At 48.1% G+C, this 16,601-nt stretch overlaps 1 protein-coding gene across 1 annotated transcript in view; it reads left to right on the plus strand.

The window, feature by feature from the left end:
* The first annotated feature begins 6,419 nt into the window (after nucleotides 1-6,419).
* Nucleotides 6,420-16,601, plus strand: part of Dgat2 (diacylglycerol O-acyltransferase 2) — a 34,867-nt gene continuing 24,685 nt past the window's right edge. The window contains exon 1 of the mRNA XM_013014204.1: nucleotides 6,420-6,731. Coding sequence (XP_012869658.1) covers nucleotides 6,611-6,731 — 121 coding nt within the window. The 5' untranslated portion in view covers nucleotides 6,420-6,610. The remainder of the gene's footprint in view (nucleotides 6,732-16,601) is intronic.

Below are 16,601 nucleotides of genomic sequence, written 5' to 3' on the forward strand. Positions count from 1 at the left end.
GGGTCATCTGGGTTGATTCCAAATCTTAGCTATGATAAACAATACTGCAATGAACATGGTTGTGCTGTGGCTTTAGTGGGGCCTGGTTTGTGGTACTTTGGATAAATACCCAGGAGTGGGATTGTTGGGTCTTAGGGAAACTCTATGTTTAGTCTTTTGAGGAACCTCCATACTGCTTTCCAGAGTGGTCAAACAAGTTTACATTCTCACCAACAGTGCAGTAGGGCTCCCTTTTGGCCACATCCTGGCCAGCATCCGTTATTGTTAGTTAGTTTTTGTTTGTTTGTTTGTTTGTTTGTTTGGGTCCAGTCGTGGGCCTGAACTCTTGGCCTGGGCACTGTCCCTCAGCTCTTCAGCTCAAGGCTACTGCTCTACCACTTGAGCCACAGTGCCACTTCCGGCTTTTTTTTCTGCTTATGTGATGCTGAGGAATCGAACCCAAGGCCTCATGCATGCAAGGCAAGTGCTCTACCACTGAGCCACCTTCGCAGCCCTGTTAGTTGTTTTTGATAATGGCCGTTCTAACTGGGGTAAGGTGAAATCTCAATTATTTGTATTTATTTTATGGCCAGTTATGTTGAACATCTCTTCATGTGTCTATTGGCTATTCTTATTTCTTCTTCAGAGAAGTCTCTCTTTAAGTCTTTAGCCCATTTTTAATTGGATTGATAAATAGATTTTACATTATACTTTTCTCAAGTTACTCTTTAGAGTAGGCTGTATCCTACAGAGAGCCCAACAAAAGGCTGAGATAAGCCTGTAACACTAGCTATTCTGGAAGTTGAAATAGGCTCTCCAGGCCATCGTGTGGTCCCAGCTATGAGGAGGAATAGGTCAGAGGATTGTGGGTCAAGGCTGGTCTGGACAAAAATATGAGATCCTATTTGAAAAATAACTCAAAAAATGGTTGGGAGCATGCTCAAGTGGTTGAATACCCACCTGCTTAGCAAGCGTGAGGCCATGAGTTCAAACCCTAATCCTGCAAACAAACAAAAGCAGAGGTAGTCATTGCTTGACAATGATCTTTGTAAAACACAAAACTGAATAACTTACCCTTGGGCATGGCAGGAGTGGGGGACTATGGCTCCCCACTGCTCTGAAAATAAAGTTCAAATAAAGTTCAAGTTCCCACTTCTGTGGGAAAGTCCCACAGAAGAGACAGGAGCCAGTCCTGCTAGCCACCCTCCCCTTGTCTGAACCTCTGCCCTCCTCCTCTCCAAGTGAGGTGAGCCCCATGAGGTTAACCCCAACAGATCCTAACTGTGGCCATGAGACTGGCTTGTTTTACTCCATCCCTGATATCTAGCAAGCTCTTGATTCCCCAAACTTGTTTTCCTAATTGGAAAATGGGAATGACCTCACAAAGCTGTGATGGAATGCCCTTTGGTTTAAGTTGTTTTTGTTTTGGGGGTTTTGTTTGTTTTTTTTGTCAGTTGTGAAGTTTGAACTCAGGACCAGGGCACTGTCCCTGAGCTTTTTTGCTCAAAGCAAGTGCTCTACTACTTTGAACCACAGTGCCACTCCCAGTTTTCTGGTTGTTGATTGGAGGTTAGAGTCTCACGGGCTTTCCTGCCTAGGCTGGCTTTGAACCACAATCCAAAGATCCCAGTCTCCTGAGTAGGATTACAGGCATGAGCCACTAGCACAAGACTGGTAGCCCCTTCCTACAGCCCTGTGGGGCAGAGAAGAATCCATGGGTTACATGCTGTGAGGACCTGGGCTTTATGACAGACTGTATACATCCTTTATCCAACATGCTTGGATCTACAAGTACTTTAGAAGTCAGGTTTCTGATTAGAGCTGCTCAGTATGTGCTACTTTATGGTCTCTGCACCTCTCAGCACTCTATCTACAAAGAAGTGAGAATTACTCTTGCAGAATGGACATGAGGACTGGGTAAGCCTATGTAAGCCCAGAGCAGGATTTTGGCAGACATTTGTTGCATTCTCCCTGTGTCTGGAGGGAAGCATCTTCCTCCTTGTGGATAGATTTTATAGTCACTGGCCTTCTCTGGGTGGTGGAGGGCTAGGGCTCCCATCCATTGTAGTGTGTCTCAGCCTACATGTATCAAACACTTTTGGAACTGCAAGGCCACACACATATTTCCTAGTGGCAGCTGAGCTCTGGTGACTGCAAGGAGCGCTAGGACATACCACCTTTGGTAAAAGCCCACTCTGGTGAAGCCTTCTTGGAAGTGTGACTTATCTCTCTAGTTTGACCAGAACCCCTGTGGTTTGGATTGGCAGGTGATGAAGGAGAGGTAGACCAAGTCCTAGCACACAGGCTTACCCATGGGAACTCAAGACAGGTTGTTATAGGAAACCTAGGCATGCTAGGATGTGTGGAGACAGAACCAGATACCAGGGCTTGCTGGGAACAGCCCATGCAGAAAATAGGCCCAGGATACAGAATGCTTCTAAGAAATGTCCGCTTTGGGTAGTTCTAACTCTGGGTCTGGTTTTCCATTCTGGACCAACGTGTTTAAGCAGTAGTCATGGGTACAGAAGATGGCAGAGAGCATTCTACTAGTCAGGATGCCAGAGACTGATGCTCTGAGAGGTGACCCAGAAGCAATGGACTTTGCTTCTCAGCCTTTGGCCTTCATCTGAATGCAGATGTTTCCGCATATGAAGGGTGCAACCATTGGGTCAGATTTTTACAGCCAGGTTCTCTAAGCCCCTACCTCCATACTACAGCCCAACCTATCTTTCTAACCCACCATCTGATCCCTGAAGCTCATACTTTCCCTTGGTCCACCCCAAAGAGGATGAAGCTTGAGCTTCATAGCAGGACCACAGAACCCTTTAGTTCTAGTCTGGCATCAGCCTCTCTCATTTGGTTCCCCTCCCCTTTGCAACCCTACCTACCTACCCTGTGCCTAAATCCTTCTAGACACACCTGGAGATCCCATCCTAAGTCTATGCCTCACCGAAATCTAACCTAAAGCTTGTATATATACAATCCCTTCCTCTGACACAATAAGACTCATCCTCTGATCCCTTTGACTTTCCAATTTACCATTTCCTGCTTGTCTCTAACTACTATCCTCATTGGCTCGTTCACTGTGGGCTGAGCCTCTCTGACAAACCACACTTGACCACAGAGGGATGAAGCCCCTGCCCTTGAGTAGCCCCTGGCCCAGTGGAGAAGCAAACACCCTAGATAGTGACAGCATAGGAAGCCTTGTCACGGCCTCCATGTTTCTCTGTATCACATCCTAGATGTCCTGTGACCATTGGCTACCATTGAGTGACCATCGCTTGGTTAGGTCTCCACACAAGCAGGTGCTACCAGGCCTGTAATCCTAGCTACCCAGGAAGCTGAGATCTGAGGGTCATGGTTCAAAGCCAGCCGGGGCAGGAAGAGCTGTGAAACTTTCCAATAAACCACAAGAAAACTGGAAGTGGCACTGTGGCTCAAGTGGTAGAGCACTAGCCTTGAGCTAAAATGCTGAGGGACAGTACACAGGCCCTGAGTTCAAGATCCATGACAGACCAAAAAAAAAAAAAAAAGCAGGTGCTAAGTCTGATTTCCTATAGCCTAATCAGCACTAGACCCAAAAAGGGTGCACAGAAAAATGTGCTGAAGTAGGTTGACTTGGGATCTGAATGTTTCAAATGATCCTCCTTTACCTGAAACCTTGCTACTTATTATCATTAAGATAGTGAGATGTTATTTTGTCCTGGCATAGTGGTAACACCCTTTACATCTGATGACTTCTCCAGTGAAATTGGTAAGACCAGAACTTGTCACTCCCATTTTACAATGTAGAAACGGAAACCCAGAGAAGCCTAGACAAGCCTAGACAAGCCTAGACAAGATGCCTAAGGAGGGGCTGGGAAGGTGGCTCAGTGGTAGAGCGCTTGCCTTGCATGCCTGAGGCCCTGGGTTCGATTCCTCAGCACCACATAAGCAAAAAGAAAAAAGCCGGAAGTGGTGCTGTGGCTCAAGTGGTAGAGTGCTAGCTTTGAGCTGAAGAGCTGAGGGACAGCACCCAGGCCTAGAGTTCAGGCCTCACGACTAGACCCCCCCCTCAAAAAAAAAGATGCCTAAGGACACCTGGTGAATTAGGTAGGTTAAAAATAGGCTAAAACCCAGGCATCTTGCCCCCAACTCAAGCACTACCCTTTAGATCACACTAAGCTGAGTGGGTGGATCATGGGTTCTAGTCCAAGGCCACCTCCACAAGAGACTCTTGTAGATCAGGCACAAGCCACACAGTGGTCTTCCAGGCCTATAGGCATCTTACCTCCAAGAATCTACTGATACCTTCAGCATTTACCTGTCTGCATCCTTCTTTGCCCAAAAATATACTACCCTATCCCCAACTCACACCTTTGTACACACCATGCTGATGTAGCATGCCACTAGCCTTCCCTCAGTTTCCCAAAAGGCATCAAGCTCATCTAGCCTCAAGTCCTTACCACATGCTGGCCTCTCTTGCCTGGTATACTTTCTCTTCCTCTCTTTACAAGTTCAGGTTTCCATTTTCTTTTTTTATCTTTCTATTTTTGCTAGTACTAGAGTTTGAACTCAGGGCCTCAAAATTGCTAGGCAGGCACTCTGTCACCCAGAACTACCCTGCCATCCCTTTTTGAATTGGTTCCTTTTTCAGATAAGGCCTCCATTTATGTACAGCTGGACTGGACTTCACTTCTCCTATGTGCTGGAGTGACAGGCATGCATCACTTCATCCAGCTGTTGTGCTTTCCCCATCGCTGTGATAACAGGCTCTGATCATCACCACACAGCCATTGGTTACAATGGAATCTCAATAATTTGGGGGTGGGGGCCTTGAACCACCATTCTCTATCCCTGCTTCCCAAGTAGGATTGTAGGCTTGAGCCACTGCATCAGCCTCCGGGTTCTATTTTCTCAACGATATTTACTTTTGTGGCTTTGAGGGAGCGAAATAAATGGATATGTTCCTAGGTCTCACCGGTAGCATTTGTCACATGCTGCCTTGGGACTGTGACTCTTGAATTTCCCCCTTTACCTGTGAAAAGAAGAGATTCAAAACCAAAGACTCACTCTCTTTTCGTAGTGCAATTAATAAGGCAGGCAGCCTGCTCATGCTGTGCCCCCAAACAGTCTTTTCACAAACATGTTGGTTGCCCCCCACATCTGATAAATCACTCCCAATGCTTTTCTTGATACCAGGCCTTCCCTCCAATCCATTGACCACTACTCTGTCTTGAGCCTCATCCACTCATGCCCAGCTCGGTCTCACAGTCTTTCCCACAGCCCTCCAGGCTTACAGACCTTCTTATCTGTCTCCCATACTGTTGCTACAATATTTAAAGCTCTCTCTAAATCCCACTCCCACTTCAGCGTCGAAGAACAATACACAAGATCTTGCCCCTACTGCCTGGGTTCCACATATTCCACACCCAAACATGCGGACTTCCCTAAAACTATATGCCTGTCCAGCCTTGCACTCACATCCTTCGTGTGCAAAACTATTCATCCGTGGGCAATTAAAAAATTCAAACCATTTGTAGGTGCAAGTTAAGCATCTTTCATGACTCACCTCCTTAGCTCTCCAAGTACCTCACCATAATTTTTCTCACTTTACAGACACGAACACTGAGGCTCTAGAATGGCAGGACCAGAGCTGAACGCCAGGTAGGATTCCACATCTGTCCTATATAGACCTTTCTGAGCAGTGTACCCTCCCCCAGGGGGAGGCAGGGTCCCCTGTCTGTGGCTCCAGCGGGCCCTGGCTTCACTCCTGTCCCAGGACTGTTGCCAGTATCAGTGAGTGTTCCTTCCTGCCACCCGCTCACCTACGCCAGCAGAGGACAGGGTCTTCAGTACCCAACAGTGTATACAGATGGTTTCTGATGCCTCTTAATAAATGGAAGGGTAGGTAGCATTTTAGGTAAGCAGGAAGCTCAGCCTTAGCCCAGCTAATCCCAGCCTTAACCCAGCTAATCCCAGCACCACTGGCCAAGGCGCCTTTGCATGTGCAGCCAAAGGAGACTCAGCCGAAGGAAAAGAACACAAGCGCCTCAGACCGTCCGGCACGTGCTCAATTTCCCGGCCCACGTTCTAGCTGCCGGGCCGTACCAAAGTCTCTGGGGGAGGCCGAGGGCGCGAGCTGAGAAGGCATCTGGAGTAACCAGGCGCTCCCCTTGAGACGGGCGGTCAAGCTCCAGGTTTGGACTATGTTCTGTCCAGCTGGGGCAGGGCAGGCCCAGGCAGGGCCGGAGAACGAAGGGTACCAAGCCAAGACCGAGGCGCGCCACCCCCCGCGAGGACGTGGGGTGAGCCGCGGGGGTGGAACGGCCCGCCCCGCCTCCCCGCGTCGCGCCCCGCCCCCCGCATCGCGCCCCGCCCCTCCGCGTCGCGCCCCGCCCCGTTGTGAGGTTATAAAGCGCGCTCCGAGCCCGCCGCGGGCTCAGTGGCCGCGCCTCGCTCGCTTTCTGGCTGCTCGGCGCACCGCCGCCGGCCACTCGTCCCAGCTCCGGTGCCGAGGCCGCCAAGGCTTAGGCACCGTCCCCAGGCTCCCGTGCTCTGCGCGAAGCCCTGGCCCCGGTGGCCAGGGCATGGGCCAGGGGCGCGGCGTGAAGCGGCTTCCCTCCGGGCTGTGAGCTGCACTGGCTTCAGCATGAAGACCCTCATAGCTGCCTACTCAGGGGTCCTGCGAGGCGAGCGCCGGACCGGCGCTGCCCGGGGCGAAAGCTCGAATGGAGGAGGCGAGCTGTCCCCAGAGAGATCTGGGAAATGGGGTGAGTGTCACACCGGGGGCTTTCTTTCATCCTGGGGACATGAAACTGCATACCTGTGCTGGAGGGCTGACCAGTGAAGATGAGGTCCCAGCTCCTCTCCTCTCCTTTCCTCTTCCCTCTTTTCTGGGACTGGGTCTGTGTATCCTGGACTGAGTTCGAACTCACGATCTCCCCTTGCTGATGCCTCCTGGGCGCCAGCATTGCAAGCATTCTCCACCATGTCCCAAATCTTCCTTTGGGAGGGGGGGGTGGTTGGAGGGGAGACTCTCCCGGCTCCCATCATCTTGTTCATCTGATCCAGGCAGCCAGGCAACCTAGACAAGTCTAGGTTCATTCTCTCCCCATTCTGGCACACATTGATTTTTGCAACATGGGTTACATCACTTCCAGTCCCCCAGCTTATGATAAGGGCGACACCATCCACCCTTTTCAGTTATTCAGGATATTTAGCTCCTCCCCAACATCACCCCCCTCCCTCCACCCCCATACTGTTTCTGACCCCTGGCAGTTCCCTCCCTTCTCTCCTTCACCAGGTGGAACAAACTTTGGCTTGAGAGACAGGATGCAGCCGAATAGAAAGGGTTTTGTAATCTCCTAAAGCAGCCACTGGATGGGGTACATGCCTGGCTAAAAAGGGTGTACCCATACTGTCTTCGGTCCCACTCCCATCTGCCAGCCCAGGCTGCAAAGCCCATTCAGTAACAACTCTGAGCATGGTGTACTCTGGATATACTTAGAAGGAGGGGGCTGGTTGTCCTCCAGGGTAGCACTGAGGTCCTCAGTGAATTAGGGGCAGAGTTGAAATCAAATGCCTGTTTTTCCTGTGCAAGAAAAAGCATTCCTTTCGCTCCCACTCTCTTTACCTACACTTAGAGAAACTGAGGCAGTTCCCCCCTCCCTTGAGTGGGGGATTAAATACAAATCTAGGAGACCCTGGGAAGTCATCTCAATTGTCTTGGTCCATTTTGCATGAACACTCTCCTCCTGCCAGGCATCAGTGACTCATGCCACTCAGGAAGCTGAGATCTGAGGATCACAGTTCAAGGCCAGCAGGAAAGTCTGTGAGACTCTTATCTCCAATAAGCCACTCAGAAAATGGAAAGTGGCGCAGTGGCTCAAGTAGTAGAGTGCTCACCTTGAGCTGAGGAGCTGGGGGACAGTGCCCAGGCCCAGAAGTTCAAGCCCCATGACCAACCAAAACAACAACAACAAAAAACTCTCCTCCTAAGCCAGTATTCTGCTTGCTGAACTTCTCTAAGGCGGTGTTTTTCTTTAGTAGTTAACTGCCTGCTCGCTCACCTTCATAATGAAAAATAATCTTTTAGTGAAAAAAAAATTTTTTTTGGTCATGGGGCTTGAACTCTGGGCATGAGAGTTGTCCTTCAGCCCTTCAGCTCAAGGCTAGTGCTCTATCACTTGAGCCACAGTGCCACTTCCGATATCCTGGTCGTTAGTTGGAGATGAGAGTTTCAAGGACTTTCCTGCCTGATCTGGCTTTGAACGGTGGTCCTCAGATTTTAGCCTCCTGAGTAGCTAGGATTACAGGCCCAGCACCCTGCTTGAAAATCTTAATATATAGTCAGATAAGAAGAAAATAAAAATTACTGGTAGAGCCAGGCACTAGTAACTCATATCTGTAATCCAAGCTACTCAGCAGGCTGAGATTTGAGCATCATGGTTTGAATCCAGCCTGGGCAGGAAAGTCCATGAGACTTAGCTCCAATTAACCACCAAAAAGCTGTGGTGCAAGTGACACTGTGCTAGCCTTGCACATAAATGCCCTGAGTTCAAGCCCCAGGACTGGCACCAAAGGAAAAAATAAACTATCCAATGATAGTTTTCTATTAGCATTAGTATTTTCTCTATACAGGTTATACACAAAACCTTGAGGACCTGTTGTAGATATAGTTCTGAATTATGTTTTCTCCTTAAGGTTATATCATGAATATTTCTTACTGTTAATCAAAATCATTTCTAATATGCTGGCTGGAGTGACCAGTCTCCATTTAACATTGACATTATTCCTTGTGGTTATCTGACCTTCTTCTTAGTCTGGGTGCTTCACATTGCCCTTGGAAAGGTACTGAACTTCTTTCTCTATCCTAGAGTGAGAGCCTCATCTATCTGTCCCACCCACCAGCCAATAATCTCTGACAGCCTCTTTTCCCACTCAGTGTGCCCTATTCACTGTGCCCTTTGATGCACTTACCAGGGAAAGAAAGGACTTGCCCATGTTCATGTGTTTACAATGTTTTTGTCTTTGGCTAATGGATTAGGACATTTTCTCTGTGGTGATTCTTCCCGGGGATCCCTTCCTATACTCTGCTGTCCACAGGCTGTGAGCTGTCCAGGAGCCCATGACCCTCAGTTCTCATATTTTAGAGTTTGTTACTAAAGAGAATTTATAGTTCAGAAGATGTTTTTGACCAAGTCATTTCATATCATACCAGAAGAATTTCCCATGTTGTTATCAGATCTTGGAAATATGAATTATAAAAACCAGGCACAAGAATCCATCATGGAATGTAGCAAGGGCTAATATGAAATGTAAACCAGTCAGTTCAGCTCTGAGATTTACTTTGGTAACAGACTAGGTGGGGTAGGGGAGGGTGCTGAAGCACATTTGGGTAATCTTGACATCTCTGTTGCACCCAGTGTCTTTGAAGACACTCCCTAGTGGCCTAGTTTGCCTCTGCAGATAATTTCCCACTGCTTTGACATAGTGTAAACACTTTGTTGGTGACAGTATTCAAGGAGAGCCCATGGATTCTATGAAGGGAAGTGCAGAGCTGGGTGAGTGATAATAAAAGATAACTTGGTGTCTGGTTTCTTTGTAGGAGAGTGGGTGATGGGTATGTATTGGGGACTGTAATAGGGTTAATTTGTCTTGGTATCTCCTAATACCTGCAGTACTTCCCTGGGCCAGGTATGGGAGCTGTAGTTGGTTGTATATGTATTCACACTCTTTGGGCCATAACCCCTTGGGTGCTTGCCTGTATCCTCGGGATTCAACACAGGATCCTGCACATGGTGGTGGTAAAATTCTTAAGCTGATGTCTGCAGGGCTCCAAAGAGCCAAGCTGGGAATAAGGATGTATTATAGGGGTCAGATATGGATACAGTAGAGGAATCCTTTCTAACAGCTGTTGCGTGGGCTCATACATAAACCAGGAGGATGGGAAGGAGCTTCCCAACCTTCCATCCCTGAGGGTCTGCAATGGAGACTTCAGAGAGGGAGTGAAACGTCACTCTCATGTTCCCCCTCCCTCAATTCTAGATAGCTTTTACCCCCTCCCTTCATCACTTACCCCCTCCCTTCCCAGCTACACACTTTGGAGTTACCTGTAGTGCCAAGGGTGGGGAAAAGAGGGCCAACAGTTTTATTAGCAGGCCGATGACTCCATAGTCAGTGTGGAAATCTTGCCTTATCCTCACTCACCTGCCCTTAAATTCTGCAGCAAGTGTTTGAGTCATAAAACATAGGCATCTGTTGTTGCTGGATCCGGCCCAACCCTCATGGCACAGATGGGAATGCTGAAGTCCCCAGAGAGAAGAGACTTATTCAGAGGTGGGAAAGCCAGCCTAGAGCCCAAGTATGTGGTTAGCCTCCCTATACCAATGAATTGTAGCCGGGTCCGGGAAGGGCTAAGCACTGCTCAGTGTGGGAGTTCTGCAATTTGCTGAATGAGTGGCATGAATGAGTTGTTGATGGCAGGCAGCTCCTCCTTCCCAAGCTTGAGCTCTGGTGGATGGAGGCACCAGCAGCCCCCTTTCTCCCCTTTCCCTTAGAACAGATGAACTGCTTGCTGCTACCTACTCTCCCCATACTTCAGTCCTAAATTCTTCCTCAGGACCTCTGAGGCTACATGAGCAACTACCACTATCTCCCAGCCTCCTGTCCTCCAGACCATCTCAGGGTCTATGCACCTGCTGCCTCCTGCCTCCTTCAGGTCTGCCTTCTGGGCATTCAGACTTCTTTCAGAAACTTTCCCTAGCCACCCCACCGGAAGAAGCCCTTCCCTTCCCCCTCCCCATCTCACCACATCTTGTAGTTACATAGCCCTTACTATTGCCTAAATATCTTGTGTATCTGTTTAGGTATTTGTCTCTACCATAAGAATGTCAACTCTTGTCTGTCTTCCTCAATCTTGTGTTTCTAGCATCTAACACTCTGCCACAGGTAGTAGGTGCTCAGTAAATATTTGTTAAAACGAATGAATCATTAATGGGATTTCCTGGCCGTCTTGGCAGTAAGCCTTGCTGTTAGCTTCTAGGTGATTCTGAGCTTTTCCCAGCCCTCCTCTCTGCCTGCCTATGCTGGTGGCTGAGGCTTGAAGCTAGTTGCTTCCCCAGAGACCCTCACACTCTGGTGAGCTAGCCACAGGGATAAGCACCTGGTGGGTGAAACCATACTCATCATGGTTTACCTCATGGTTTCTAGCACTTAGAAGCCCAGAGAGATCCAAGATCCTTGCCCTGCTTTTTCTCTGACACATGGCTGGGTAACTCACTGCCTTTCTGTAGATCTCATTTCCCATCTCCAAAATAGTTAAAAATCCTAGGCTCTCAGAATGAGAGTGGGAAAGTGCTTTGTAAACTAACGGAATAGTTTTGTGTGAATGATTCCTCACCATTTGTTCTCTGATATGTGCAGCAGTCCCAGATCACCTGTGGACACTTATGCTCTGAGAATCTATATCTTTGTCGAGGTGGGAACATATCCTCAGTTCATTGAGAAAAATTTCTATATGTCTATCAAAATACCAGCCTTTGAGAAAGATAATTGGAGGGGGGGGATGTGTACAGTGTGAGCCAAGCACTATCAAAGAAGGAAGAAGTGGCAACTGGAAAGTCTAGGGGGTGAAGGAACTAAATCAGAGATTAAGAGAGAGTTCCTGAAAGTGGTGATCTTTAGTCTGGGTCTTGAAAGATACTTAGGGATCTTTAACCTTAGAAAGACAAATAAGAACATCCAAGTACAGGAGAGTATAAATAAAGCATGTGCAGACTGACTACAGGCCTCGATTGACCAATTTGGGCTATGGTCCTGGTGTAGAAAGGCAGAGACAAGGGAGACAGGATGCTACAATGTACAGTTCTACAATGACTTTTCCTGGGAAGGAGCCTGTAGAAGTAAGAGTTGACTGGCCTCTAGTACTTCCGGTACTTGGATCTAGGGTACATGCATCCCTATTCTGCCACTGAGCTATCCTGAATCCTCAGCAGGCCACTGTCTTTTTGCTGTGCAAAATAGACAGCGGTATAGTTATGATGTTGAACCTAAGAGCTTTATATGAGCTTTATATAAAGCTTAAGCTTTATAAAGCTTAAGCTCCTGTTTTTAGAGCCTTTACAAGTTCCCAGCAGAAGTCTAGATCAGGAGCCTCTTGCTCTGCATGCATCTACTTCCTGTGTGGCCTTGGGTGAGACCCTCAGCCCCATCCTACTGCATGCTGTCCTCTGGTGTTCCTACTCACTCTGCTGGAGGAGTGTGATGCCAGTCCTGCCTCAGATGCTCTGGGCTAGACTCTTCCTCATTCTTGTCTCTGGGTCACTTGTGGAAATGGAGTTTGTTCTTGCTTGGGGCCCAGGTAGGCACTCTAGAAGAACCTGCCTCCCCACACTTGCTGTAGATTGTCACAGGGGCCTATTTTGAGGACTGCTTGGTGACGCATATGCCAGCTAACAGTGTTACCATGGTACCCCCTCCTACTCCAGTATTCTTGAATGTTCTGGATCAGAAAGTAGGGGTGGAGAAGGCGGACCATTGTGGTCCTCAGCAGTTGTATCACAGTCCTAGCTATAGCTCTAGGGTGTCCAGAACATAGCATTCTACAAAGCCTTTTTCCTTGGCCTCACCATCTCAAACTCTACCTTTCTTTATGAAGACAGAACTGTAGTAGTCCAAGAAGGGTTAGTGTTCTCTTTATTTAGGAAGATCTTTTATGGATTAAAAATAATAATTGATAAATTCTAGCAGATCACAGAAGGTTCAACTTGGCAAAGCCTCAGACTTCAGCTGTTCCACTAATTTAGTGCCAAGGAGAAAGAGATGTAGAGAGAAGAGGAAGAGGCCCAGGTCCCCAGCAAGTCTGTGGAGATGCAGGATTTCTAGTTTCCTGCAACAGGCCTTGAAAAGTTAAGCCTGAAGACCGCCTGTAGGTTGGATGTCTAGTATTTTGGTTTTTCCTTTAGGCCAGATGTCCCAGTGGACTCTGTTTAATGACACCTAATTTCCAAAACAGAGTCCTCAAAGGAAATTGCTAGTCTTTGCAGAAAAGGATTCAACAATGTGTTATGACCAGATGAATGATTAGCTCTCTGTTCCATCTGAAGTTGGAGGGAATGGGGCAGTGACTGACTGTCCTCCTGGTCTTCAGGGTGGAGGTCAGCACTCTCTGGCCTTCCAGTCCCCATGGCCCCCTCTCCATTCTCATAGTCTGTTTTTCAGGTGACTGAAACTCTTACACGTCAGTTCTTAAACATGTGTTCCCTCTCCAGGTCTTTGTCTGCACCATGGACAGGACTCTACGACCTGGACTCTTAATTCCTTGCATTCCTCTTGTCAGTCTGGCTTCTCTCCTGAGCTATTAAATCTTATAGCTGGGAAATTAGATTTAATAGCTGGGAAAGCACCCCTAAGAAATCTTCCAGGCTAAGCCAGCGGCTCATGCCTATAATGCTAGCTACTTAGGAGGCTGAGAGCTGAAGATCATGGTTCAAAGCCAGCCTTAGCAGGAAAGACCATGAGACTCTTATCGCCAATTAACCACCAGAAAACTACAAGTGGGGCTGTGGCTCAAGTGGTGGAGCACTCACCTTGAGCTGAAGAGCTGAGAGACAGTGCCCAGGCCGAGAGTTTAAGCCCCATGACCAACAGAAAAAAAAAAAAAAAAAGAAAGAAAAAAAAAGAAATCTCCCTGGCTAGATTAGGGTCCTTCCCTTGGTGCCTCACCCTGGCTGGCCCTAGATGTATAATACTTCACCATCTTGCTTCCCCAGCAATCATGGGGTGGAAAGATTTAAGAACTGATCTCAATTGGGTGCTGGTGGCTTACACCTGTAATCCTAACTATTCAGGAGCCTGAGATCTGAACTTGGACGTTTAAAGCCAGCAGAGGTAGGAAAGTCCGTCAAACCTTTATCTCCAGTTAATCACCAAAGAGTTAGAAGTAGAGCTGTGGCTCAAGTGATAAAAATGAGCACCTTGAACAAAAAAGCTCAGGGATGGTGCCCAGGCTCTGAGTTCAAGCCCCAGTACAGACAGACAGACACACAGACACAGACACAGACACACACACAGACACACACACGCACACACACACACGAACAGATCTCAATTTGTGGATGGTCCCCAGGTTGTATAAGACCAATCAAGTCATTTGGTACACAACAGGCTTCTCATCAGCTGCCTGCCACAACCTGCCTGTATTAACAATTTTATATGACTTATGAATGATGTTTAAAAAAATCCAAATAGCCCTTGGAGAAAGAAAGGTTCCCCATCCTTGATAGCAGGTGCCTAAGAAGCAGAGAAGAGGCAGGGTTAGGAGGCTCTGCACCCAGAGCAGAGTACAGCATGTAAAGAGCACTTAGAATGGACAGAGTATTGGGGTCCACCCTTCTCTCATTTTGCTCCAGCCTTCACTTGAGTCCACCCCTCCAGCTAGGAGAGACCCTTCTTTCCTAATTCCCCAGTTCAATCTACCAATAAGTAGGCTTATCTCTGTTCAAGACAGCATCTTGAAGCATTCATTTGGCAAACATGACCCTGTACTTACTCCCTGTCAGATCTCCCAGGTGAAAGAGACATAGCTTCATGCAAACAAACACACCCTCTCCTATGGTGAGAAAGATTGGATATAGGAGTGAGGTGGGGCTCCTGCTGAGCATAGCCAGTCCAACCTGGGCAAGAAGGACTCTGTGCTCCTGGCAGAGACCTGGTTAAGTACATGCAGAATGACTGGTCAAACTAGACTTCGAGGTGAGAGTACTTTTTCTAGGGGTACTGCGCAGGGTAGACCCAAGAGAGCAAGGGACTCCTAGGAAGAAGCCTCTGGCCTAGCATGTGGTGAGGTTCTGAACAGGTCTGCTATGGCCTAAGACCCTAATAACAGCAAGTATAACCCTCCACAATGGGCAGTTCTGCCACATCTGCCCCTGTCTTCCATCCTGTATAGGTTTTCACTGAAAGTGGCTACTCTGGGGTATGCCTAAGGCACTTGGTATATTGACTCCCTGTCTCGTGCAACTTACCTCTAGCTCTTTGGAGTAGTTTGGAGGTAATGTCTTTACCTCTCAAGCCCAGGCAGTGCTTGGGTACAGATGAGTCCAAGGGCTGGGAAGGTGGCTCAGTGGTAGAGCGCTTACCTTGCATGCCTGAGGCCCTGGGTTCGATTCCTCAGCACCACATAAGCAAAAAGAAAAAAAGCTGGAAGTGGCGCTGTGGCTCAAGTGGTAGAGCACTAGCCTAGAGCTGAAGAGCTGAGGGACAGCACCTAGGCCCAGAGTTCAGGCTCCACGACCGGACCAAAAAAAAAACAAAAACAAAAAAAAACAGATGAGTCCAAATATATCATCCCTTGGCTTGAGGTATGAGCAGGATGCCACACTACTTAGGGAACCCAAAGGGCCATTCCCACCTCTGCTGCCTCCCTGGCTAGACACTGTTTGGCCTTTTTCCTTCAGTGCTTTGGGTTTCTCACAAGGATCCTGAGTGGTAAGTAAGGAGGACAGTGAGTCTTGAGAGAAGTGATTTTCAAGACCCCATAGCAAGAAGCATCAGAGCCAGGGTTTGAATGCAGTCTCTTGCCCATACCTCTGCTCCAAGGCAGGGCAGGTGTTCTACACATTAGACCTGAGAGGACACAGAAGCTCACTTGATAATTAACTGGCATTCACAGAGATCTTTACTTTTTTATGATGCTTTTTCCTGTACATTATGTCATTTAATTCCCTTCATAATCTGTCCAGGTAGATATTAGTCCCATTGTACAGATGAGGAAACTGAGGCTTGCATAGGAAGTGACTCATCCAGGCCATACTTCCTGCACAGTAGGGGCCAATTTTCCTGGCTCCTGCCCTTGCATCTTCTTTGGGATCGTGTGTCTCTTCCCTCCTTAGCTGCTGGTAGTGGAGGTGGCAAAGGAAACGGACATGCACATTATGCACTGTGTAGGGCAATGTTTCCCCATGTGCTGAGTTCCTTCTTTCTCATTCCAGGGACCCTCTGCCTCTGTCTTGCTCCAAATTCCTTTTCTTCCTATCTCTCATCCCCACTTCATGTTACACATCACACGTTGATATATAGCTGCTTTCTCTCTCACTCAGCCCAGTCTAAGCTTCTTCACAGGCAGAACATTATCTGCTGCTTCCCTGTTCTTTCTTTCCTTAGTGGCTACCATTAGTCCTTGGCACCTTCTAAGCACTTTGTTTCTGGCCCCGCCCACCTTACCTCTTCCAGGAAACCACCCTGGATTACTCAGTCCTATTTCTCTATTCTCAGCTTTTCTTCTATGTAAGCCTGACTACCTCCTCCCCTTTCTTGGCCTTTTGGGCACCTATTTTTGGAGCAGTTCCCTTAGCCACAGTGTCCTCTCCCCTCGTTTCTTTCTAGACTTGCTCTTGGAGAAGCCTCAGGGCCTCCTTGATGCCTCTCTGTTGCTGCCTTCACTCTCCTACCTCTTCTCTTAACGGGAGGCTTTGACTCCATGCAGCTCTTGACAAGCTGATTGCTCACTATTTATACCCTTCCCACTCAGATACAGGGTACTCAGGTACCAGTCTCACCTACCAAATCCCAGGTGTCCTGCACACACTTCCTCCCTTCTTCTCCCTTGTAGTCCTGCAGGGTTTCCTTTCCTTTATATG

The sequence above is a fragment of the Dipodomys ordii genome, unplaced genomic scaffold (genome assembly GCF_000151885.1).
Source record: "Dipodomys ordii isolate 6190 unplaced genomic scaffold, Dord_2.0 Scaffold22, whole genome shotgun sequence".
Taxonomy (NCBI): Eukaryota; Metazoa; Chordata; class Mammalia; order Rodentia; family Heteromyidae; genus Dipodomys; species Dipodomys ordii.